General features: G+C 39.4%; 4 protein-coding genes across 9 annotated transcripts in view; 2 read left to right on the forward strand and 2 right to left on the reverse strand.

The window, feature by feature from the left end:
- prkdc (protein kinase, DNA-activated, catalytic subunit) overlaps positions 1–1,108 on the forward strand; it is a 31,402-nt gene extending 30,294 nt beyond the window's left edge. For all 3 annotated transcript variants that reach the window (XM_085286506.1, XM_085286507.1, XM_085286508.1), the window contains 2 exons: positions 301–440; positions 698–1,108. In XM_085286506.1, the coding sequence (XP_085142632.1) occupies positions 301–440; positions 698–902 (345 nt within the window). In that variant the 3' untranslated portion in view covers positions 903–1,108. The remainder of the gene's footprint in view (positions 1–300; positions 441–697) is intronic.
- A 1,670-nt stretch (positions 1,109–2,778) lies between these two features.
- Positions 2,779–14,617, reverse strand: garem1 (GRB2 associated regulator of MAPK1 subtype 1). Of its 2 annotated transcripts, none has more exons than XM_085286513.1 (6): positions 14,239–14,617; positions 12,228–12,368; positions 10,835–10,965; positions 7,850–9,037; positions 6,020–6,174; positions 2,779–5,888 (listed from the first exon to the last, which is right to left on the reverse strand). In XM_085286513.1, the coding sequence occupies exons 1-6, from the start codon at positions 14,357–14,359 to the stop codon at positions 5,030–5,032; spliced, it is 2,595 nt and encodes an 864-aa protein (XP_085142639.1). In that variant the 5' UTR covers positions 14,360–14,617; the 3' UTR covers positions 2,779–5,029. The 2 variants fall into 2 exon arrangements, with proteins under 2 accessions (XP_085142639.1, XP_085142638.1); XM_085286512.1 differs by having other exon boundaries at positions 2,779–5,891.
- A 741-nt stretch (positions 14,618–15,358) lies between these two features.
- Positions 15,359–20,113, forward strand: ncf2 (neutrophil cytosolic factor 2). Of its 2 annotated transcripts, none has more exons than XM_085286516.1 (15): positions 15,359–15,568; positions 15,772–15,854; positions 15,998–16,106; positions 16,246–16,380; positions 16,581–16,688; positions 16,870–16,929; positions 17,051–17,094; positions 17,817–17,958; positions 18,121–18,186; positions 18,341–18,395; positions 18,498–18,541; positions 18,631–18,779; positions 18,860–18,971; positions 19,139–19,235; positions 19,327–20,113. In XM_085286516.1, exons 1-15 carry the CDS (start codon positions 15,395–15,397, stop codon positions 19,416–19,418), a joined length of 1,470 nt encoding a protein of 489 aa, XP_085142642.1. In that variant the 5' UTR covers positions 15,359–15,394; the 3' UTR covers positions 19,419–20,113. The 2 variants fall into 2 exon arrangements, with proteins under 2 accessions (XP_085142642.1, XP_085142641.1); XM_085286515.1 differs by having other exon boundaries at positions 18,121–18,185; positions 18,319–18,395.
- dph2 (diphthamide biosynthesis 2) lies at positions 19,705–23,561 on the reverse strand. Of its 2 annotated transcripts, XM_085286519.1 has the most exons (7): positions 23,443–23,561; positions 23,026–23,182; positions 22,721–22,833; positions 22,166–22,386; positions 21,338–22,027; positions 20,864–21,046; positions 19,705–20,741 (listed from the first exon to the last, which is right to left on the reverse strand). In XM_085286519.1, exons 2-7 carry the CDS (start codon positions 23,173–23,175, stop codon positions 20,614–20,616), a joined length of 1,485 nt encoding a protein of 494 aa, XP_085142645.1. In that variant the 5' UTR covers positions 23,176–23,182; positions 23,443–23,561; the 3' UTR covers positions 19,705–20,613. The 2 variants fall into 2 exon arrangements, with proteins under 2 accessions (XP_085142645.1, XP_085142643.1); XM_085286517.1 differs by having other exon boundaries at positions 23,026–23,555.
- Between the last annotated feature and the right edge of the window lie 213 nt (positions 23,562–23,774).

Genomic DNA, 23,774 nt, shown 5'->3' on the forward strand with positions numbered 1-23,774 from the left:
GCCCAAGTCCTGTGTTGTATCCAAAGCAAGTTCAAATCATCACCCCTCGACTTTGCAGACAGCACATGCTGAATTTTGGATACGGATCAAGATTGTATTATATACAACATGTGGCATGTTCTGTTTTCATTTGTGGCTCTTGGCCATTGTATAGTCTATTGTTGTTTTACAGTTTTTGTTTGTGAAATTGAATTAATTTAATTTCCCCCAATAAAATGTTGCTTGCTGTTGCACATTAAATACTTTTAATCTGTTTTTCAAATTACGATACAAAAAAGTTGTGTTATTGTTATCATGCAGAACTTTGAGATGAAACAACTGAGGAAAGGAGGCACATGGACAGAGACTGTGAACACCAAAGAAATCAACTGGTATCCCTTGCAGAAGGTTAACTTTGCCAAGAGAAAACTGGATGGAGCTAATCCAGCTGCTATAACCAGGTAGATCATCAAATCATATTATGAAACGTCTAATAGGATTTAATTAACGTTCTATGCTAGTACAACCCTCTGTTTTTGACATCCATAATGATGGAAAGTCCCAGTACTCAACTAATGGTAACATTTTACTGAGTGTGTTGATTCATATTAGGGGTCATATCTGAAATCAGAAACCTTTATAATACAATTCAGTCACTGTTTTGTTATTCTCCAGCTTGTCTTGTTTTTGACTTGATGTTTTGGGTTTATTTTGTCAGTGAGGAGCTGAAGCTGGGTTTTGAGAAGGATGGTGCCTTCCCGGGGATGCAGTCGGTGGCTCTGGGCACTAAGGAGCACAACATTCGTGCTAGACTTCCAGCCGAAGGCCTGTCAGTGGAGAATCAGGTGGACTGTCTGCTAGACCAGGCCATGGATCCAAATGTGCTTTGCAGAGTTTGGGTGGGCTGGGAACCGTGGATTTGAGTCATTCAAAATAAATCACACGTTTAGAAACTGTATGCAAATGATTTTTAGGGCCTGAAAGAATCCTTTGATGTCAAATATGTTCTCTAATGCAGTTGTGGAAAACCTTTATATGCGTCTTGTTCTTTTTTTTGCCAATTTGCTTGGCAAAATTGTATGACGTTTGGAACAAAAGGAAGAAATAAAATTCTGTGGAAAGTGTGAAATCTGTAACTAATTTATAACTATACACTACGGCATTTATATAGTAATATTTTATTATGAATTCAGCCATGTAGTTATAATTCAGTTGCACAGGGCAGGTAATCAGAAAACTTTCCCATTAAGAACGGGAATTAATCAGATTAGAGATTTGACAGTTGAACGGGATAACTGATGATCACCCATTAGTTACTAATGGTAACTAATACCAGTCAAGTACCAGTCCAATCAAATTAGTTTCCTTAGAGCATTAGCCATTTTTTAAACAAGTTGCTGTGTTGACATCAAGACAAATGCTCCATACAAAACCTGGTGGAGTCAGGAAGGAGGCAGCAAATGGCAGGAACGGCTAACAATGCAACAAATAAGCACAAGTTGGCATCACAGGCCTAGTCATTGTTCATATGCAGTTGTTTTAAAAGTCGAGCTTGCCCAATTTGACCAAGTGTGTGTCTTTAGAGTGAGGTAATAAAACATGTTGGTAACAGTAGACACATAATTACATGAAAAATAGGCAAAACCTTTAAAATCTGCATTTATGTACACTTATTTTAAAAACCGGATGCTGCACAGTGCACCAGCAACTGAAGAAAACAGACATGTCTGCTCTTTCATAACCTCTATTGAAATCGTTTATATGGATAAGGCTTGTGCAAAGTATTTTCAATAAATCACACTTACTTAAAGACATTCAAATTTAATCAAAGCTTTAAAAGTATGTGGTTTAGAATATGTAAACCTAAATCACATGTTGATAAAAAGCAGAACTTACGAAACCTTTGATCTGCGGCATGTCAGCCTGCTTAATGTACAACCGGAAAGTGCAAGACAGCAGAAGTAACGAAACAGCAAACTGTTGATAAAGGTGCTGAACACCTGATGCAATTTGCTGTCTCACTTCCTTTTTGCAGCATTTGACATGCGCCTGTATTCAATTTGCTATTCTATAAAAGATGCAGATAACATACACTCAATATCGATTACTAAAAATAACCAGTTAATCAGTTACTTATTGTCTCTATTAATTCTTTAGTCATCTCAAATTTTGCCTGAGAAATGACCCAAATTATAAATAATTGTCTATCAGCTGAACAAATCATCAGTCGCACTGGAAAAGAGCAAAATAATGTTAGAAATAAATAAACCAGGTGAGTTTTCTAACTGGAAGTTATTCACTGAATCCAGAGACGACTAAAATGAATTCTGACGTGAATTTTGGGGGAAAATGACCCAAGGTGGTAAATTTCAGATGGCTACTCTTCTAAACTGTTGATGAATTGAACTGGAACAAGCTGTAATTTTATGAAGTATGAAATTCAAATTTTAAATCCTCGAATGTCTCCCTGTCCTTTTAGCCTCTGCTCTGACTTTGCAACTTTAACATAGACATGGAGCCAAGTGGTGAAACCACCATGTCACAATATTCTGGGGAACTGATGAAACTCATGTTTCTCCATGTCACAGCATAGACACGTATTTCCCTGGACAGGCAGGCACGCCTTAAAATAATTATTTTGTGAATTATCAATGAAGACTGACTTACACATAAAGCTCTTGCTGTATATCATATAGATTGCGTTAATCGCTCAAACTTTGTGATCAGTAGTAAAATGGTCATGCTCGTTACTACTATGAAGCCTACTACTGTTACTTGACCAAGAAGAAAAACACGAGCACCAGTTAATCCATGTTTAATAGATGATACAATGCAAAAGGGGAAACAGGGAAAACAAGAGTTAAAATGAAAAACAAATGTTCAGAACTCAACTTGTAAGTAATGATGTCAAACCCAGTGTCACAGTTATTTACCTTCTTTTTGTACAAAAAATTGCAACAGTTCATGTAGGCAGTGATCCAGAGCTGAGTGTGTTACCAACGCAGAATGAGCTTTGGTTCCGAGTGCTTCACAACGTTGGATTAGTCGGACACGGCTAGATGTTGGAGTGTTTTCACAGTTCATTGAATAATTGCAGAATTCTTCAATTTAAATTGGCTAATGGTTTTTGAATTATTTCTTTGGCATGCATTTTTTATAAATGAACACTGTGGCATTTTCAATACGCTTAATAATACCCTATAATACTCCACTGCTTTGCATTTCCTTTCCGTGGTCACTTTGGAGTGCCATGGCTATTGCATAAGACATTATGCTATGTAATAAGTTTCCAGGGACAGAAATCATTCTCCATAAAAACAGCGATACTGACACTAACTTAAAAGGAAATACAGCTTATTAACATTATCTTTTGGTCAGTGTCCATGGAGTGCGAAAGAGATTCGTAGGTATTTTCCCCCCGTGACCGAGTGTTATTTTACTGCATGAAGTTAGAAACCCGAGTAGAACCCACATTTTACAGAATTAAAAAAAAAAAAAACAGAAATTTGAACATAAGCTTTTTCTCAATAAAAAATAATCTCAACATTAGTAATCATTTCAATAAAAAAAATTTATATTTAATTTGCACCTACATACAAAATAAAAAAAATATCAAGTAAAATATGTAACACCCCACTGTAAAAAAGAGAAAAAAAAACTGTTGGGTGGGGGGGAAACAAAACAACAGCTATTGGCCAACAGACCAGACCCGAGTTGTACAAAAGCTGTGACTGCTGAGGCACCTTCATGTGTCAGCCATAAGAATGGTCTGACAATAACTCTCCTGCATATTTTGCATCATGTTAAATTACTGCATAAATAACTCAATTCTGAATCAAGGGTATTTTTTTAAAAAGTTACCAATACAAACAAATATTTCATTGTAGTTTATCATTTTCAAGTTTAGCCTACATGCTTCCGTGGTCTGGAGAAACTCCAGTTGTTAGTGTATACTCTCTGACAAAAAGAAAATGTTACATCAAAATATCAAATGGTTTAAGGTCTCTGGGTTAAGGCGCAAAAAACTATTACTTCTGTCTCGCAAGTATTGTAGGTAACACTTACCAATACATACAGTGGAAACAAATGAGTACCCTTGCAATTAAAAAAATGTAGTGCATTCATTCTCTACATAAACAATCTCATCAATTATATTTAATGACCTCAACTGCTATATTTAATCTGAAATCTACCAAAGTGCATGATGCATTTAATTTTTCATTTATATTGGACGCCAAGATCTGTTGGCGCTTTTGGTTATCTCCATGTGAGTTTAAAAGAAAGGACAGAATTTGGTTAGATGTAACCAATTTCTTTTCAGGCTTAAATAACCCAAAGTGACATTTAGCTGAGACATTTTAGGTTACAATAAGCAGTGTTTAACTTCAGGCACACACAAAAAAGAGCTCTTGCATAGGAAGTGTCACCTTTAAACCCTACTGCAGATAATGACTTAGCGTAGCTAACTGTTATTAGCACAGTTATATTAAGGGGATGCAAATTCTGAGGGAAAACAGAACCCTGTCATGCAGTAATTAATTTTCCAAAGTTAACTATCTCCTGTCACCTGATACCAAACTGGGTTTTCTGTAATTATTGGCAGTTGGCTCTACTATATATATATTTCAAATATTTTCTAGTTCGTGCTCTTTTAAACATTTAGCTATTCGCAGCAAAATTCTGTGACACTCTCCTTTTACAAAAGACAATATTGTCTTCATATAGCTCTCACATTAAAACGATTATGTGGATTTCTTTCAATTCCCTGGCTTAAATTAGTATCTGTGTAATGACACGAATAGGTCGTGGGTGTAAAAGTAAGCAGTTGACATGTAAATGTCTTTGTGAAAGTGCCAAATGATTCCATTCAGTTAGCAAATAGGAGTCATAGACTTTAAGTGGGCATTACCCACTTGTCTTCCCCACCATGTAGTAACAAGAAATAAGTTCATACTATACAAAAAGAAACTCTTTGTGGCTTGATGTGCATAGCATACATACTGAAGGCATGATGTTCTCAGCTTTACAGGAGTTTTTAAGTTACATACTGTTATATCTTGGGTCTCCACCCATTTATGAACTGCATGAGTTTCTTCACCTGCAGTTTGCTTAGCTTGAAGTCCTCAGACAAAATCTCCTCGGTGAGCTGCAGGAGTAGATTCCCATCAATTTTTTCAGACACGAAAAGAGAAACAATGTCATCTGGCAGGCCGATAAATTTCAGACATTTGGAGACCTCTTCAATTGAAAGGCCAGCCAAGCTCGATGGTGGCTGCCACTGTGTAGTGTGAGACAAGGATGGACAGTTAACAGTTGGAGTGTTAGAGATGGAGTGTATCTCTTTTGTTCCCTGCTCATGTTGAGCAAGTGAGGAATATAAAGTTTCCGGCTTACTGTCACAGACTGACTCTGACAGCACATCTGTGCACTTCTTTATGGCATTTGATTTTGGTGTTCTTGGTGGCAAGATCGGGCAGGAGAGGCTCTGCTTAGTGTTAGATGCATCTATGAGCTTGTCACTGTACATTTCTGAATTGCAGCTTGAAGATTTGTTGCAGAAAGGACTCAGAGATGCTTTCGGCAAGTTAAAGTCCTTACTGCGGTGTGCATACTCTCGGCCATCAAAGTCAACAAGGCTGGTTGTACAGGTTTTTGGAGTGCTTGGGGTTCTCTTTCTGGGGTAGCTGTAGTAACTTCGACAGGTTGTAGGCAGAAACTCGTCCATGCAATGCGAATCCCCTCCACTGAAATTATTTGGCCAAGACAACCGCGATAAAACTCCATCTAACGGTGAGCTACTACATGGCGAAACAGCCTTCGGTTCAGTGCTGATGGAATTAGCCCAGCTGCAAGGGTAGCACACATGGCTTTGCTCTTGTGGGTCAGTTCCTTCTTGCTCACATGTTCCACTGCTAATGGAAAAATAGTAGATTAATTTATAGCATAAGAATAGCCTCATACATGTAAACATAGAAAGGTACAAAACTTGATATCTTACAGCATTTGTTTTGAGAATGTGGGTGAAAATTTAAATTCTTACATGTTGTGGAGACCAGAAGAATAATAGGAGAGGGTTGGACTTGGAGACCGAGTTTCTTGCTGCCGTGGCTTCAAAAGGACAGGCACTGATGGTATCTGTTTCAGGCCTCGTGGTGGGATTGGTGGTGCATTCAAAAGACGACATTCTTCCTTCACCTAGGATGAAAAGAGTTTGTGTTGAAACAGTAACTAAAGCTTATGTTCTTACATTACAGTCATTCTTCAAAGAACCCTCAGGTTCAGCTTTTTATCTGCAACAGCCAATCAAACTTGTTGTTTTCAAGTAGTTTTATTTATTAATTTACTGCATAGTAGCTACTCATGCTGGCTTTTGCTGTAGTATTAAAATACATTTGTTGTGAGCACGGACGCCATCAAATCAACTAACACTCCAATCCTAAGTAGAGATGGCACGATACCACTTTTTTATGTCCGATACCGATACCGATATCATAAATTTGGATATCTGCCGATACCGATATGAATCCGATATAGTGTTTTTTAATCAACAAAACTGTTTTTTAAATATCTTGCTGCATTTTGTATAAGTTCATACTCAAGTTTAAAACAACAACTACACTAAAGTTATTCTGTTATACCTGTATGCAAAAAAAATGTTTCATAGTTCAGCAATACTGATCAATCTAATAAACTTAAACCTACACCATCCTCCCTATTCTGGTATTTTAAAGAGTACTTAGCATAAATATTAAGCAACCTAACTAATAGGGTTCCAACTCCCAGCAACAACAAAAATAAATAAATAAAAAATAGGGAACCACCCCTCACGCTCCACCTCATGATGCTTAATCGACGTAATCAACCTTAATTTGATGCAGTGTGAAAAAAATGCACAGAAATCAATTATTTTTCAAGAAATATTAAATAGATTCAACATCTTTCTTCAACAAAATTGCAGACTGCACAGATGGTACCTTCCCAAAGGAAAAAGTACTATAGCTTACTAGGGTATATATATTAGACTTAATAGTTACTATATACAGTAATGGACTTCTATTCATTTTGCATCAAATTAAAACTTTGGGTGTCAGATAATTATTTATTAAAAGCTAGACATTTTAAATGAGAATAAGAAAGAAAAGTATGTCTTTGTGCCCCCTTTTCCCTGTTAATGCCCTATCGGCCCCCCTGGCTAAACTTTGCTAGATCCGCCCCTGCACAGTTACCAGCCGTCAGCTACGTAGAAAAAGATCCTCGAGTAGAAAGTAATATTAAATAAATTCTAACAACAGCTGATCAAGCTTAAACGTGCTTCTGTTGTTCAGCCGCTGGTTTCCTCTTTCTGGTGCAAAGTGGGCCAAAAGCAAACTAGAGACACGGACTCGCGACAGAAAAGCTGATCAGCTGATCGTTAAGCAGTTTCATGATTGAAGTAGCAGCAAGAAGAGGCAGTCGCTCCATATATCGTTTGTTAAGCTTAACGCAGGAATGCTTTACAAACATTCAGAGATGGACTTACACACTTGCTTTACTTCTCTCGGGGATAACTTTGTCGGAGATGAAATGCCGGGTTGCTAGCGAAGCTCCAAATGCTATCCAGAGCACCGACAGGTCCCGCATGCCACAGCCGCTCTATCACGTGATGCATACTGCTCCAACATGCTAACGTTCTGAGGTGAGTTACGGCGTATTGCAAGTTTTGTGAGGTGCTTTCGTGATATTTAATGGATCGGATTACATTTTTTATTTTTCTCCGATATCCGATCCAGTAATTTAGGTCAGTATCGGACCGATACCGATACGTAATATCGGATCGGTCCATCTCTAATCCTAAGACCGAAAACTCTAAAGTACAATAGATTATACTCACAGCTTCAGACTTTGGTGGGACTGGTGGAGGAGCAAGAGGCACATCAGAGCTGGTTATGGCTCCCAGAGGACAAGTGACTGGGTTTGTCAGTGCAGCTGTTGTGGCACAGTCACTGTTGAGGCCTCTGATTCCTTCGCTTTGAGAGGGTTTTGGAATCTGACTTCTCAAGTGATCCAACCACAGCTCCTCATAGGGAACATCCAGCTTGTTGAGGGTTGGTTGTGGGTTTGTGCAGTCCAACAGCTCTGGGAAAAAGTGTTCATTCTCTTCTGAAGGATGACTATCAGAAGGCATAAGAGCCCAATCTCCGCATGGCATACAACCCTGCAAGTTGACCTCACTGTTACCGTGCAGGTTGCTGCCATACACACACACAGACAGTCGGTGGAAGGACTGGGTGAGTTCATCTCGGGCGTAAGTCAAAGAGCTGGGAATTTGCATATGATTGGGACAGCCGCTTGAACTCCCGCTTCCTCCACTGCTACAACTACCATTGCCACTGCTTTTTTTGGGGCTTTTGCCATCTTCATTCCAGTCTGTTCGTACGTCCCGGACAGCACGAGAATAGTCATCGATATCAAACTGCTCCTGGCAGAACGCAAACCAGCGATGCACCATAGTATCTAACCACAACTCTCCTTGCAGCAATTCTTCTGGAACAATAAATCGTGGCATGGCTATATGAAACGGAAAATGGATAGGGATAATTTTATTGCTTCGCAGAATGCAGCACACAACCACTGTTTTCGTCTGAATGTTGACCAATTTGTACCGATGACCCTCCCTAATGAGGTGGAGGTCATACTGGTTGCGGGGTGGGGTGCTGGGTACTGTCACATTGACCGGGAGACGGGTTTTCTCCACGATGTTCCTGATGTTGTGCTCCCCGTCTTGCATCTGAAGCTCAAGTGGACTGCAGGTACTGAACCTGCCTTTGCACTGGAACGGCAGGCTGATGCTCTCATTGGTGCGATGGTTCATGCAAATCAAGCAAGGCATCTTGCCTCGACCGATCTTACTGATGGAGTTCAGCTTTCCAATCTTCTTAAAAATGGTGTTGAATCTTGATTTTTCTTTGAAGCTTTTGGCATAAAGGATCTCAGCTTGGCCCATTAACGTCAGTTCATCACCAGTGTTTAGTGTTATGTTGTAAACCTCTGTGTCTTCATTGCATTCCCCTGAAGCCATCTATGAAAACATTACATACATGAATTTCGATATACGCAATGAAATGAATCTATTTTACCAACCTTAACTTGGAAAATTTTAAACTTTAACTGGAAATCTACAGTTATGAAATACTCTTGGTGGAAGCGTTTAGAATTATAGCTACAGTGGGGCAAAAAAGTATTTAGTCAGCCACCGATTGTGCAAGTTCCCCCACTTAAAATGATGACAGAGGTCAGTAATTTGCACCAGAGGTACACTTCAACTGTGAGAGACAGAATGTGAAAAAAAAATCCATGAATCCACATGGTAGGATTTGTAAAGAATTTATTCGTAAATCAGGGTGGAAAATAAGTATTTGGTCATCTCAAACAAGGAAAATCTCTGGCTCTCACAGACCTGTAACGTCTTCTGTAAGAAGCTTTTCTGTCCCCCACTCGTTACCTGTATGAATGGCACCTGTTTGAACTCATCATCTGTATAAAAGACACCTGTCCACAGCCTCAAACAGTCAGACTCCAAACTCCGCCATGGCCAAGACCAAAGAGCTTTCGAAGGACACCAGGAAAAGTATTGTAGACCTGCACCAGACTGGGAAGAGTGAATCTACAATAGGCAAGCAGCTTGGTGTGAAAAAATCAACTGTGGGAGCAATCATCAGAAAATGGAAGACATACAAGACCACTGATAATCTCCCTCGATCTGGGGCTCCACGCAAGATCTCATCCCGTGGGGTCAAAATGATCATGAGAACGGTGAGCAAAGATCCCAGAACCACACGGGGGGACCTGGTGAATGACCTGCAGAGAGCTGGGACCAAAGTAAGAAAGGTCACCATCAGTAACACACTACAACGGCAGGGAATCAAATCCCGCAGTGCCAGACGTGTTCCGCTGCTGAAGCCAGTGCATGTCCAGGCCCATCTGAAGTTTGCCAGAGAGCACATGGATGATACAGCAGAGGATTGGGAGAATGTCATGTGGTCAGATGAAACCAAAGTAGAACTTTTTGGTATAAACTCAACTCGTCGTGTTTGGAGGAAGAAGAATACTGAGTTGCATCCCAAGAACACCATACCTACTGTGAAGCATGGGGGTGGAAACATCATGCTATGGGGCTGTTTTTCTGCCAAGGGGACAGGACGACTGATCCGTGTTAAGGACAGAATGAATGGGGCCATGTATCGTGAGATTTTGAGCCAAAACCTCCTTCCATCAGTGAGAACTTTGAAGACGAAACGAGGCTGGGTCTTCCAACATGACAATGATCCAAAACACACCGCCCGGGCAACAAAGGAGTGGCTCCGTAAGAAGCATTTGAAAGTCCTGGAGTGGCCTAGCCAGTCTCCAGACCTCAACCCCATAGAAAATCTGTGGCGGGAGTTGAAAGTCCGGTGACAGCCCCAAAACATCACTGCTCTCGAGAAGATCTGCATGGAGGAATGGGCCAAAATACCAGCTACTGTGTGTGCAAACCTGGTAAAGACCTATAGTAAACGTTTGACCTCTGTTATTGCCAACAAAGGTTATGTTACAAAGTATTGAGTTGTATTTTTGTTATTGACCAAATACTTATTTTCCACCCTGATTTACGAATAAATTCTTTACAAATCCTACCATGTGGATTCATGGATTTTTTTTCCACATTCTGTCTCTCACAGTTGAAGTGTACCTCTGGTGCAAATTACTGACCTCTGTCATCATTTTAGGTGGGGGAACTTGCACAATCGGTGGCTGTCTAAATACTTTTTTGCCCCACTGTATATATTATTATATTATATTCATAAATGTCACATAAAAATAGATGGATTAAATGTACCTTAACATTGAAAATGATTTCCTCCATAACATATACCCTTTCAGGGAAAGCTTTGGCCACTTCCTCCACGCTGTTGTAGTACTGCACAGGCTCTTTGACATCTCTGTCCTGCTCAAGCAGCTTGAACTGACCTACGAAAAGATGGAAAAGACACGTCAATGGTGTTTTGCATCAACACAGACTTACAACTATAAAATCACATAATTTATTTTTGCCTTATATATTTTAGTGAATAATTCTTCAGTTTAGGCAAAGATGCATCATCAAATATCATATTTGATATCTGACAATGCGCAACATATAAATACTGTAAAGTACTTTCAATGCTCGGATAGAGTAGAAATGCGCTTTATAAGAACTACCGTAAATGTCGGGCTATAAGCCGCTACTTTTTGCACAAGCTTTGAACCCTGCGGCTTTTTAGTCAGGTGCGGCTTTTCTATGGATTGTCCGTGATTTTTGTCATATCGTAAGACGATTTGTTTTGTGTGTTCCGCTGTTGTACGGCACTACGTTGCCTGGCGGAAGGATCGGGGTTCAAGAGTGGTATGTTAGTCACATGTCCGTCCGCCAGGCAACGTAGTGCCGTACGAAGTAGCGCGAAAAACAAACTTCAAAGTAGCGCTACGCATTCAGCGGGAGTCGTGGATGATGAGCGGCGATAAACTTGCAAGTTATGCCCAAAAAGCAAGTTATGCCCAACTCCACCGGTCGATTCTGACAGCGTGGAAAAGTGTGAAAACATCCACGATCACCAACGGATTTTGAAGGGCTGGACTGCTGCATGATGGAGAGGAGGACACCGCCACGGCCCTTCTGAGGGTGTTCGACTCTGACACTGACAATGAGGATTTCTTTGGTTTTGAAAGTGACAACGAAGGAGAGAAGAAGAGTGGATGACGAAGCCATCATGAGCCTGTTTGTATCCGACACTGGAGAAGAGGACTTTGGTGGTTTTAGTGCGTAGGAAGAAGAGAAAGATGGTGGTGAATGACTGACTTTTCTTCTTGTTAAAGCTGTGTCACTGCACCTGAGCCTAAAAGGTAGGCCGAATCTATTGTTCTGGTGTGCTGTAGGTTATTGTTATGTACTACATGTGCAAATATGTACCCATAACTTGTTTTTCAAAATATTAATAAAAGTGATGTCTCCAAACAGCCATCTCTTTCCTGACAATTCCCTTTGTGCATATTCTCTTACATATGATAAGTCAACATTGAAACACCTGCGGCTTTTGGTCAGGTGCGGCTAATGTATGTACAAAACAGGATTTTCCCCTGATTTTAGCTTGTGCGGCTAATATTTAGGTGCGCTTTGTAGTCCGGGAAATACGGTAGTCCATTTACCATTTACAAGACAAACTAAATAAGCATAGACTGTGGCTGCATCTCACCTTCATAGTGAACTGGGATCTCTATTTTGGGCCCAATGACATAATGTCCCTCCTCCAGACTGTGAGCAGTAATAGTCGTCCACTGACGACAGGAATGAATCAAGAGGTAGTCATTGTCTCTGAGCCCTTCAACCAGCTGACCTACAGAAAGTAAAAAAAAACAAAAAAAAAACCCACACTATTTACAGAGCAGAAAACAGCATAATTTGCATAATTACAACTTTAAATTAACCGCAAAGTAAGCACTGAACCATCCAGCAACAAAACATCTAAAACAAAAAATGTTTATATATGTTTTTACCAGGTGGTGTCTTGGATGTGGGTCATGAGAGAACTATTGAACCTTAATAACTCAGAGAACAGGCCATTCTATTAAATATCACTTTGAGAAACACCACTGCTTTCATACCACTCTTTAGCCATACAGTCTGCTCCATTCAAACTGAGGCATTGGATTACCAAGCACATTTAAAGTCACTATGGATTAGGCCATTAGTCAATGACTAATGGCCTAATCCATACCTCTCTAAAAAGCATGCTCTATCATTCAAAGTACAATACACCACTTTAGTTCTCCAGAAAAGGCCAGGCATGTGTCAGGGAGATGGAGAAAATTATTCAAATTATTAATGATACATAATAGCAAAGTGCAGGGCACAGTCAGCATGTTTATTTTCAGGCATACTGAGGGTAACATAGTTTTAAAGATGCACTTTCAGACCCAGGACTGTATCAGAATCAGTATTATTTAAGTATTCTGATTCTGATAAAGATACACGTTCAGACCCAGGATTGCATTAACATATAGTTTAGTTAGAGGGATAGTAACAGTACTGTGCAAAAGTCTTGAGCCCCCACTCATTTCTTTATTTTAGTAGGAAAATGGGAAATGGCTGCAATATGTGCAAACATACATGGAAATACAGGCTATAAGGCAAGTGCAGAGTTTGTACAACTCTAACAAAATTGAAAGTCAATATTTTATTTGACCACCTTTGTTCTTTAACACGGCCTAAACTCTAAGGCAGCCTTCTTGTAATTTCTTTACACCAGTTGCTGCAGTTCAGCCTCCACCCTATTTAACAGGTGGCTGTAGTCACTCCTGACTTTCTCTGTACATACTCACAATGCTCTGAACCAAACATTTCTAAATTGCATTCACTGCTCCATCAGACCTGATGCTACTGATTTTCAGTCAGGTTCTTGGTTAATTTGGTATTTTTTGTGGACTCAACAAAATAAATGGGAATCGGAGTGTATACACAACACTGGCTGGTCCCTTTAAACGATCCCTTTAAATTAGGTACTTTTTTGTCCTTGAAGAAAATGGTCAGATACAAGACCTAGAAAAACCTTGAAAAACCTTCAGAAAACCTGGAGAACTATTGCTCACGACCACTTCAGAAAATGCAAATCTGGCAACTTCTAAGCAAATTATGAAGAAATTAGTGGTGGCTAAATACTTTTGCACAGCACCATAACATTATCATGTCTTAATTCTTAAAAACAAATAAATAAATACTTGTCTTTTTGTAACCAAAATGAAGACAATGATGCTTCTCAGCTTAAACAGAGCAACTAGGTTACGATTTAGTTATAAGATTGGCATTGTGACTCAGCCTGCAACAATACATCTATATATTAAAAAAAATGGCTTTCCAATGGTGGAGCTAGACAGTATGTGGTACAACTCATCAGTCGTTGCAATACAGTTTTTACTAAACCTGAAATAACTTCATTATAATGATGACTATAGGGTTTACACGTTTAATACCAAAAAAGGTGAGATGTGCACAACGGATGCAAAGGTATTACCAAAAATAAACCAAAAGAAAAGAGAGAATAAGAAAACGCTTATTTTGTAATGTAAACTAGATCACGCTGTTGAGAAACGGTAAGTCACACTGCTAAACTCAATCGCAAAGATTTGTTACAGCTTAAGTTTGCCTTTGCTGCTAGCTAGCAGCTAACAAGCGCTGCGCTGATGGCGTGAAAAGGTAAAGTTACTTGCCGTTATCCAGCTTGACAATTTGAGGCAACTTATAATTACTGACGAGTTGATCTAATGGTAAGGACGTAGTACTCCATGTAACTTCTTTTAAATTGTTGTACAACATTGATCCAAGGTCCATTTTGTTAGATTACATTAGCCAACAAGAGCTAGCTACGTGTAAACACGGTCACAAAAGGCTACACTAAGCTAACGCACTAAATAATGTAGCGACTCTCCGTCCGCGGTGTCACATCACGCATGGCGTGTTTCTTAATAATCTTCGCATTTTTTCCTTTAAATTTGCCTACGTATCATAAAGAGTCGTTGTCTGATAATGTAGCAGAGCCATGTTTGTTTAACTACCGATGGGGCCAGCGCTAGTTTGGATCAGCCGGAGAGAGGCAGCGCGCAAGTCGCTCTGCTGTGATTGGTGGAGAGAGCCAGCGTAGGTGGGCTTAGGCGGTAGAGAACCAACCACAAAGCAAGGAAGCTGGAATAGTTTTCTTCTGAAGGTAAAGAATACATACTTTGGTAAACAACAGAAGAAAACCCATCAATACAACTGATTTCATTTACAATACAAGTGAATTAATAAAGCTGTGCTAGAGTGCAAAGCTTGTACTAGTAGGTCACTATCGTTTTTAAAAACATTAAGCCGGAAGTTGTAGTTGTTTCTGATAACTAAAAGACAACAAAAAGAATACCAACTGCCTGTTTCAAAGTGTTTTTACCTGGTGCTGCAAATCGTGATTCAATAAATAAATAAACAAATAAATATATAACCCTATTACTTTCAGTCTTTCTTCTTATCTTATCCTTGTTTAATGACACATCATTAAGTTGTTCTTGTGCAATCACATTCCCTACACCCTGTCTGTCAACATTCCTGGTAGAGGAAATCTATGGCTAAACATCACACGTATGACATATCTGGTGATGGGAAAGTATAACAAAATCAGATTAGCTTTATTTAAACACCAAACACAAATAATGAATTGTCATGTAACATCACATTGGGAAAAAGGGGACAACCCTTTAGCTTTAAGACCTGGTGGTAATGTGTTATTTATATACACCAACAATGACTTTCATCACACTTCCTCTTCTCAATGGTACAAATCAGAGGAACTTCCTTACTGTGGTCTATAGCTCAGTATACTCCAAACCTGCCAACATGTCTTTTGTGGACACTCTGCGCCATTGGGATGAGGCGGTAACTTGCGTCAACAGACAAGATTTCTCCAAAGCACTTGAGATTTTCTTGGGTATTCAGGAACCAAACTCCAAAATTTATTTTGACATTGGCTGTCTCCATCTTCTTGACCAAGACTTTGATGCTGCTGAAAAGGTATGTCTGATCTGCAGGCTGAAGCATAAACACACAAATATTAACAGCTGTCGTATCAGCAAATTAGTCCAAACAAGAAACTCTTTTGATAGTTGCTGAAATACAATTCTCCGATATGCTGCCTGAAAGCGCAAGTCACTGAGAAAGGAGAAGTAGACCTTACCATGTTTTCTAGAGGAAGTGACAGTTTCTTTGTTTCTCAGGCGTTTGATTGCAGCATACGCAAGGATGAACATTTGGCCATTGCCTTCTTTCAAAGAGGAATCACTTTTTACAAAAAGAAGAGGCAAGACACACCTGTCTTTTTTCTTTCTTTCTTTTTTTTTTTAAAAAAGGACCATATTTTTTTTTATGTTTAATGTTGTGATTTAAAAATGCTTAATAGTATATCATATGCAAATGTTTTAACTTTATTGTCTCTACATAAAGGTATGAGGAGAGTTTAGCGGACTTCCAGAAAACCTTTAAAACACTCAGGGGCAACCAGCTGATAGATTACAAAGCGCTTGGTCTCAGATACATACTATATGCTTGTGATGTGAGTATTCTTGATTCTATTATTAATCCTGAACATTACACCTAAATAATTCATTTGATGTTATGAGCTGTTCATTCATAATACAACTTAGCATTCTTTTTTCCTGGCCAAGGACACAAGCTTAACAATGTCTCCACAGGTTCTCCACAATATGGCCCTGGTTGAAGCTGAGCTGGGTAACTGGGAAAAGGCCCAGGAACACCTCACGAAGGCTCTTAACTACAAGACAGAGGCCAGGTTTAATATCATCGACAAAGCTCTGCAATCAATCCTAGTGAGTTGTGATACAATCACTTTTGTCAACCCATTTAAATGTGATTATATTTATGATATCAAATGTAGTAGTTTCTTCATTCCATTAACCTATATTTGGTAAGTTGATATGGTTTATTCTAATTTTGCTTTAAATCAGGTGACAGGATAATGATATGCACATGACTTTAAGTGTCACTCACACTGAAATTTCACCAACAGAAGCAGAAACTTTTCAAACTGGTCGAGTTCCAATCAAAAGAGATGTTTAAACCAAATAAGCACTATGTTGCAGAGCTGGAGAAGAAAGACTACCTGGGCAAAGCAAAGGTGACTCATTACCCAGCCTGTTTTATCTAATCTAGTGTGATTATAAAGTTATCAAAAGTCAGCATCTCTACACACACACACACACACACACACACACGCATATATATATATATATAAATATATAGAGGAGAAATTATTGTTGAGTGATATCTATAAGCCACTTTCCCCCCGTTATCATCAGGTCGTTGCCTCTGTTGTTCCTCAAGATGAGTTCTCTGGATTTGCCCCATTGCAGCCTCAGGTGACACGCTGGCTTTTATTGGCTATAAAAACTTTACAGTTTGATGATAGACTGAACCTTTACATACCCCTGTGTGTTGCCATGTCTGTGATGGACTGTGTTTTTTTTTTTTATTTGATAGGTGCAAGATGGTCCAACTCGTCCAAAAGAGCCTGAGGTTCTGAGGTATGATAGTCACTTTGGATCCATGCCGATTTGAAACTCTTTAAACAGAAATGATTTTAGTATTTAATGATGTTGTAGGTGGCAAGTTTTTGTGATATGTGGATTCGCCACTATACATGTTTACAACGTACAAATACAAAATGTGGGAAAGCATGAGACATATCTATGAAACTGTGCTTTCCACAAAGAGAAAAATGGGACTCAGAGTGTAGGTTTAATAATTAAAACCTGAAAATAGACATGTACCGTTACACAGAATAGTGGCAACTTTAACCTTTGTGTCTTATGTCTCTTCAATTTCACTTCAATTCCATTCAGTTTTACACAACAACAGTCGCCTCAATGTGTTTTATATTGTAAGGTAGACCCTACAACAATACATACAGAGAAAAACCCACCAATCATATGACCCCCTATGAACAAGCACTCTGGCGACAGTGGGAAGGAAAAACTCCCTTTTAACTGGAAGAAACCTCCGGCAGAACCAGGCTCAGGGAGGGGCGGGGTGAGAGAAGGAAGACAGGATAAAAGACGTGCTGTGGAAGAGAGCCAGAGATTCATAACAAGTATGATTCAGTGCAGAGAGGTGCATTAACACATAGTTAGTGAGAAGAAGAAATACTCAATGCATCATGGGAATCCCCCAGCAGCCTACACCTATTGCAGCAAAACTAAGGGAGGATTCACTCTTGATGCTATGTGGACATTTCTTGTGTTTACAGGGTGTTGGAAGGAGAACCGCACACTGTGCTCTTTGAGTTTATTCCTGAGACCAGTGATGAGCTGGCTGTAGTGCCGGGCAATATTGTGTTTGTGTTGCAGAAGGGTGCTGACAACTGGGCAAATGTGGTCTTCAATGAAAGAGTAAGATCTCCACATCTGCCACTTATTGTACAAATTTTAACACCAGTACACTGTGTTGTTTTTATGCACTAAAGCCAGCATTCATATCATGTACTTTTATCACACAATTAATGCATTGCTGGTGTCTGCTGAGAGTAAACATGGCTGTGATGTCTTTCACAGAGGGGGCTTGTTCCTTACAACTATCTGGAACGTTTGGAAATCTCCTTAGCTTCTAACAAAAACAAGGTAAGCATTTATTTGTCATTATTCTCAATTGTTGGTGTCATAATCAATGACTCTGGTAATGTCAGCGCTTAAAACATTGTAGTTTCCTTTCCAAGCTTTTAAAATAACACAGTCTTTACTTTTCTTTATTTTGAATGGGAACAACTATAAACAGGGAATAACTCCGCCTCCAAGCCGACAGCCACCCACCAGACCTGAAAGGATACAAGGTTGGCTTTTCTGGTACAGGATACAAAAATTAAATGAGGATTTTCGAATGATATCTGAGCCTTATGTGAAAAATCTAATTTTCCATATTTTCTTTATGTAAGGTCTTACTCCAAGTGAAGTCACTAGTGGAAATCGTCAGCGACAGGTATGCCAACGCAAAGAAAATGAGAAGTACTGAGATGTTTAATTCTGGCTGTTATTTTAAGTTCTTTTATTTCCTCTCATCATTTCCAGGAAAAACAGTCCACAGACAATTCATGTATCGTCAAAGTGCATTTCAATTTCAACTTTGTCGTCTCAGTCCCGTGTGGGTCACCCTACACGATGCTGATTGAGAAAATCAGCAGGAAACTGAATCTTCCTTCTTCTGCAATCACCTTGAGGTAGAGTGCATAATTAAGAAAACAAGAATGTTTGGTATGCATTGTTTGTACTTACAACTGAATACCTTTACTGGGTTTAGTTTAACCTCTGAGGCAAGTGAACAAAGTGTAATCAGTGCCAACACAGAAATGGAGAAGCTGTGGAGCCGTGCCAGCGGTGGGCGTGTCACTTTGTGGTGTAACACCAAGGAGGTAAGAGAGCAACCATCTATTGCCATGTTATTGCTGTTGTTATAGTAACAACAGCAATATTCCCAGTATTAGCGATACTGACGTAGTTTTAGTATCTTTTTGTTTTTGCACTCCTGTTATAATTTCCGTCTACACTGATAACCATTGTGGATCTTTGGGGATTTCAGGAGGAGATTCACCTGGTGGCACTTCACTCCTACGAGTCATCAAATCCCGAGGATCTGAATTTTCAGCAAGGGGATAAAATCAAACTGCTCTCTAAAAGTGAAGCTTCATTCTTTTATACGTCAAACATACAGAAACTCTACAATTTGATGGAATATATGATTCTAATTCACAATTTGTTCATCTTCAGTTAACCAAGACTGGTTGGAAGGGCAGTGTAACGGGAATACTGGGATATTCCCTGCATCCTTTGTGGAAGAAGTTCCTGCGAATGGCCAGTGATTTATGGCCAGGTTTGCTAATCTGTTATAAAAGCTGAAAACACTGATTAACAACTTTTCAAAAGTTGTCTGCTTTGGTGATAAAATGTGCCACTTCTTTTGATATACCAAGTCCAAATATGATGATTACAATAGCTGATTATAAATGCTTAAAATGTTACAATTTCCACTTATGTACATTATTTAAATGACTTTTAGTCAAAAATTTTAAGTCTGTATCTTTGCATTTATGTGGCTTCATATGAATTTCACCTTTCTTCATTATGTAACAATTTAAAAAGAGCACTATATAAAGACTTACTATCAAACTTTATATTAGAAAAAACATAAAAAAAACAGGACTGCATTTATTTTGAGGTCATCCTGACAGGCCTGGTCCAGATATCACAGGTATGTAGGATGTTGCAGCATGGAGTCAGTTTCATTAATTCTCCAGAACATTATGTGTACAATGTTGTGCAAAAGTCTTAAGACACCCCTTATTTTTTCTATGGAGCCAGACTTTCTTGTAATTTCTTAAAGGGGTCTTAAGCAATAATTCTTCATTTTCCTAGTAAAATACAGAAATGAGGGGCAGCTCCACACTTTTGCACAACACTCTTATTTAACAATGTAAAGCAAATAAACACATGAAATGCAAAGGTTATATGCATTTTACTTATTTTGCTAAAGAAAATGAAAAATATGAACTGTGGGATATTTTAATACGTTCAGCAAATTGTTTTCTTTTCTTTGCAGTGTTACAATTTCCTTCTGCTATAAAGCTCAAACCCAGGGTCAGCGTAGAGGTCATAAGATTTGAAAAGTGCATTTTTATACTTAATACATTTCCACTTCATACAAGGCCAATTTCCTCCAAGTTGCGTGAATAATTTAAGATGAGTGGTCATCTGACACTTGGGCTATTTTTTTCTAACACTCAGAGATCAAAATACATTTCAGTCATTTCCTGGTTCAGAGTAACAACCTTTGGTCTGGTTATGATGTCATAATACTGTAATCACTGAATCACAGATTCCTATAATTTAAGTAATGCAGTATTAAAACTACCACCGCCTGGTACTGATGTTAATAAAAAAAACATTTAATAATCACTTTCTTCTTCCAGTAAATACAGCTTATATGCTATACATTTGGTACATTGATAGGTTATTTATTAATTTACCAAAGACATTGTGGATTATTGGTAAAAATGATCACGACGATGTTCCTTCCTCCTCGTAGGCTATAGCTATGCCTCTCCTGCCCTCTACTGCTTTCACCACAGGTGTCTCTCCCAGCTTCTGCTCTAAACCGATCCAGCTTCGACCTGCAAGAAAAGATGCTGGAAAAAAATAATAATAAAATGAATAAATAAACACTTGTAGTGTAATACAAGATATTCATAAGTGTCTACTTTTGTATAGGAATTCACGCATGTTGATTAGGTGGAGCACACTGTCATACCAGCTGAGTTTGTGTTTGCTACGGTCAGTGTCTGGTTCCTCAAGACCACAGAGGACCCATAGGCCGGCTCTGTAGGCTCACTGCTCAGGAGATTGTGGCTTCGCAGAGCACCAGTGATTAATGAAACGTCACTTTCATCCTCCTCGTCCTGCTGATCAGCCAAAGATACGTGACTCTGTCCACCTACAGCAAGTTTGGGAAGAAAAAGGTTAGACGTGGCAAAATGAAACTACATTACACTACTGATAACAGACATATAGAAACATTTCCTGAAGGGTAATGGCCGCATGTTTGATTTTGCAGATTTGCGTCTACTCTCTAGATTAAACCTGGGCTCTTTTGCTTGTTTGGAGAACACGTAAACCACTACACTACGAAGCCATATAGACAACACCATTAACATCCTTAACATTAATACAGAACTTTAAGAGAGTTCATTTAAGAAAAGCTGATGTGAAAAACTCCCAATCGCACCTGGCAGGAGATGTCGGAAGTCTGTGACATATTCCTCTGACCATTCCCTCTTCCTGTTGCAGGCCACCTCCATCTCAAACGGCGTCACTACAGGTTTTAAAAACCCCCTTGAGTCCAAAAGTGAGCTCTCTGGACATGCAATTAAAACAAAGATGTCAATTTCGAGAAAGTTTGCCAGTTTGGGTACGTTCAGCTTCCCCATGGCAAACATGTAGCTCTTCTTGCCAGCTCTCTTGATGGTCTCTTTCAGCTGCTCAATGATAGAGAGGTAATCGGCAACCCCCAGAGTCCCAACCAGGATGCCGACCACATTGGCATCCTTGGCCCTTTCTATAGCATAGTATCTCTTCATCAGAGCGCGGCTGATGCTTATAGACTCGACCTGCCCCTTCGCTGTCACAGGGTCAAAAGAGCAAAACGAGCACCGATTCCAAGTCATCATGAAGTTTCGCAGGGTCGCTCCCTCCTGGCCCACATAAAACATACTGCAGTCCGTGACGCTTAAACTGCTTTTCAAGGTGAACTGACGTCCAAACTGATAGATGACCTGGCCATCGTCTTGGTCAGAGAGACGGGCGTCATCATCTTGTCTTTTAATCTGCCCATGACTGTAACACTGCTCCCCTTCAACAACAATTTCAGATGCAACAAGGTTTGGATACTCTGGTGACAGTAGAGCCAAAAGACCATCTGAGGGAGGAAAAAAAATAAAAATGTATACTGGTAAATATCTGTGGACAGATGGGACTGATCGAAACACAAAAATCTGTGTTGAGACATAGTAATTCGAAGGATCACACAAACTTTTCAAGGTGACTGCAAACTTACTAATGGCATGAGCATAGTTGACATCATAGAGGATGATTATGTGACTGTGTCTGTCAGGGTAGAGTTCTCTGAAGGAGGAGGCACACTTCTCCACATCTACTGCTCTTTGCTCAAAGATGTATAACAAGGGCAGCCTTCTGGATGGGCTAAGGCAAGCACTGCCATAGTGCACAATGCAGTCAGCGCCAACGTGTTCTGCAGCGACCTCATCCACACAGCAACTGCACATGAGAGTTCAACAAAAGTGTTAAATAAGTTAACACCCTTACTAGATGAGGAATTTCCTTGCACACTGTTTTATATAACACCGAATGCTTCTTTTATATCAAAATAAAACTCCCAGTAAATATTCTCATGTACTGAAAAACAGAGCTGAGATTTTGAATCCAAAGTCTGACAGGTCTGGAGATGTTGACAAGTTTTTGTCAAAAATATCAGTGAATGCAACCTGCCACCAATTTTAAAACCCAACTTTACTTGATGACTCAAAACCATTTAAAAAACAGTGTTGCATGAGTGCATTAAAGCAATGATTTCTTAAATCTACTGTGTTACCTTCCATAGGATGTATCACCCAAAATGTATGACTTGGCATTAGTGTTTCTCTCGATCTCTTCTGCCACTGCAACTGAATCCACCAACAGCTCATCGGGAAACTGCAGAGCTACCTGCACACACGGCAACCAATGTAATAATAATTAATAAATAAAGTATAAATTAGGCACTGTTTTATATTTTTAAACTGCAGTTGCTTTTAATTAAAACAAGACATATTAAGAATATTTGGCTACTAGGCCATAAATGCTTTTGTAAACAAAGGTGAGTGACATCTAAGAAAGTAAAATGTTGCTCCTCCTTACCTTTTCAAACTGATGCTCACTGATGAAGTCGCAGGTTTTTTTAATCTGATAAAACTTTTCCAGGTCATCCGCAGGTGTGCTCGTCTTCACTGCAACTCCCACCACACGCTGAATTACAGTTTCCGAGCTGCTGCTAAACGCACCAGCCATGTCTGTGCTGTGAACCCGTAGAAATGCGTGTAGAAACACAGTAAACTGGATTCAGCAACCCAGATATTTTAAATGAAAATCTGACAGACGTTAACGAAAGTCATAACACTGAAAAACAGCACATAGTGCGGAAAATGTAGTTTAGCTGTCTGCTAGCTTAGCTGGAGCTAGATTCCCTATAGGTGTCCGCGGAGCCTCTAAACAAACTAAGTGCTGTTTCTAATCTGTCAGGTTGTGTATTTGTAGGGCTACACAACGTATACTCACAACTCAGAGTCATGGAGTTACTTGTGGACGTATAAATGTTCACTTTACAGCTACACACGTGTCAATATGATACTCCATCCTTTCTGCTGAGGGAATGACTTCCGGGTCAAATGTTTTTCAAAATAAACTTCGCCTGGCACGATTAAGAAAATACTTTTTGTTTCGCTCGTCCGGTATTCACAACCTCATCAAAAATCTCTCTGCTATCACTCCTACAACTCTCAATTCTAGATGACTGAGTTGCAGACATATAGGTTTCCCATTATTGTAATGCTCAAGGAGTACTGATAGATTTTGAAAATGGAAAGGAAAGCAGCTCAAGCTTCCTTCAC

Source organism: Mchenga conophoros, linkage group LG9 (genome assembly GCF_057382185.1).
Source record: "Mchenga conophoros isolate Kocher_MC1m ecotype Shallow Benthic linkage group LG9, M_conophoros_male_GT1.1, whole genome shotgun sequence".
Taxonomy (NCBI): domain Eukaryota; kingdom Metazoa; phylum Chordata; class Actinopteri; order Cichliformes; family Cichlidae; genus Mchenga; species Mchenga conophoros.

What these genes read in the sequence shown, in the direction of transcription:
- garem1 (XM_085286512.1), bottom strand. Translation starts at nt 14,359, where the DNA reads ATGGACCTTGGATCAATGTTGTACAACAATTTAAAAGAAGTTACATGG. An exon ending in AAATCATTTTCAATGTTAAG is followed by an intron (nt 9,038 to 10,834) that starts GTACATTTAATC and finishes ATGTTTTCATAG; the next exon opens with ATGGCTTCAGGGGAATGCAA. An exon ending in TCCCACCAAAGTCTGAAGCT is followed by an intron (nt 6,175 to 7,849) that starts GTGAGTATAATC and finishes TTTTCATCCTAG; the next exon opens with GTGAAGGAAGAATGTCGTCT.
- ncf2 (XM_085286515.1), top strand. Translation starts at nt 15,395, where the DNA reads ATGTCTTTTGTGGACACTCTGCGCCATTGGGATGAGGCGGTAACTTGC. An exon ending in TTAGCTTCTAACAAAAACAA is followed by an intron (nt 18,186 to 18,318) that starts GGTAAGCATTTA and finishes TTTCTTTATTTT; the next exon opens with GAATGGGAACAACTATAAAC. An exon ending in AATCAAACTGCTCTCTAAAA is followed by an intron (nt 19,236 to 19,326) that starts GTGAAGCTTCAT and finishes GTTCATCTTCAG; the next exon opens with TTAACCAAGACTGGTTGGAA.
- dph2 (XM_085286519.1), bottom strand. Translation starts at nt 23,175, where the DNA reads ATGGCTGGTGCGTTTAGCAGCAGCTCGGAAACTGTAATTCAGCGTGTG. An exon ending in GGTGATACATCCTATGGAAG is followed by an intron (nt 22,387 to 22,720) that starts GTAACACAGTAG and finishes TCTCATGTGCAG; the next exon opens with TTGCTGTGTGGATGAGGTCG. An exon ending in CTTCCGACATCTCCTGCCAG is followed by an intron (nt 21,047 to 21,337) that starts GTGCGATTGGGA and finishes AACTTGCTGTAG; the next exon opens with GTGGACAGAGTCACGTATCT.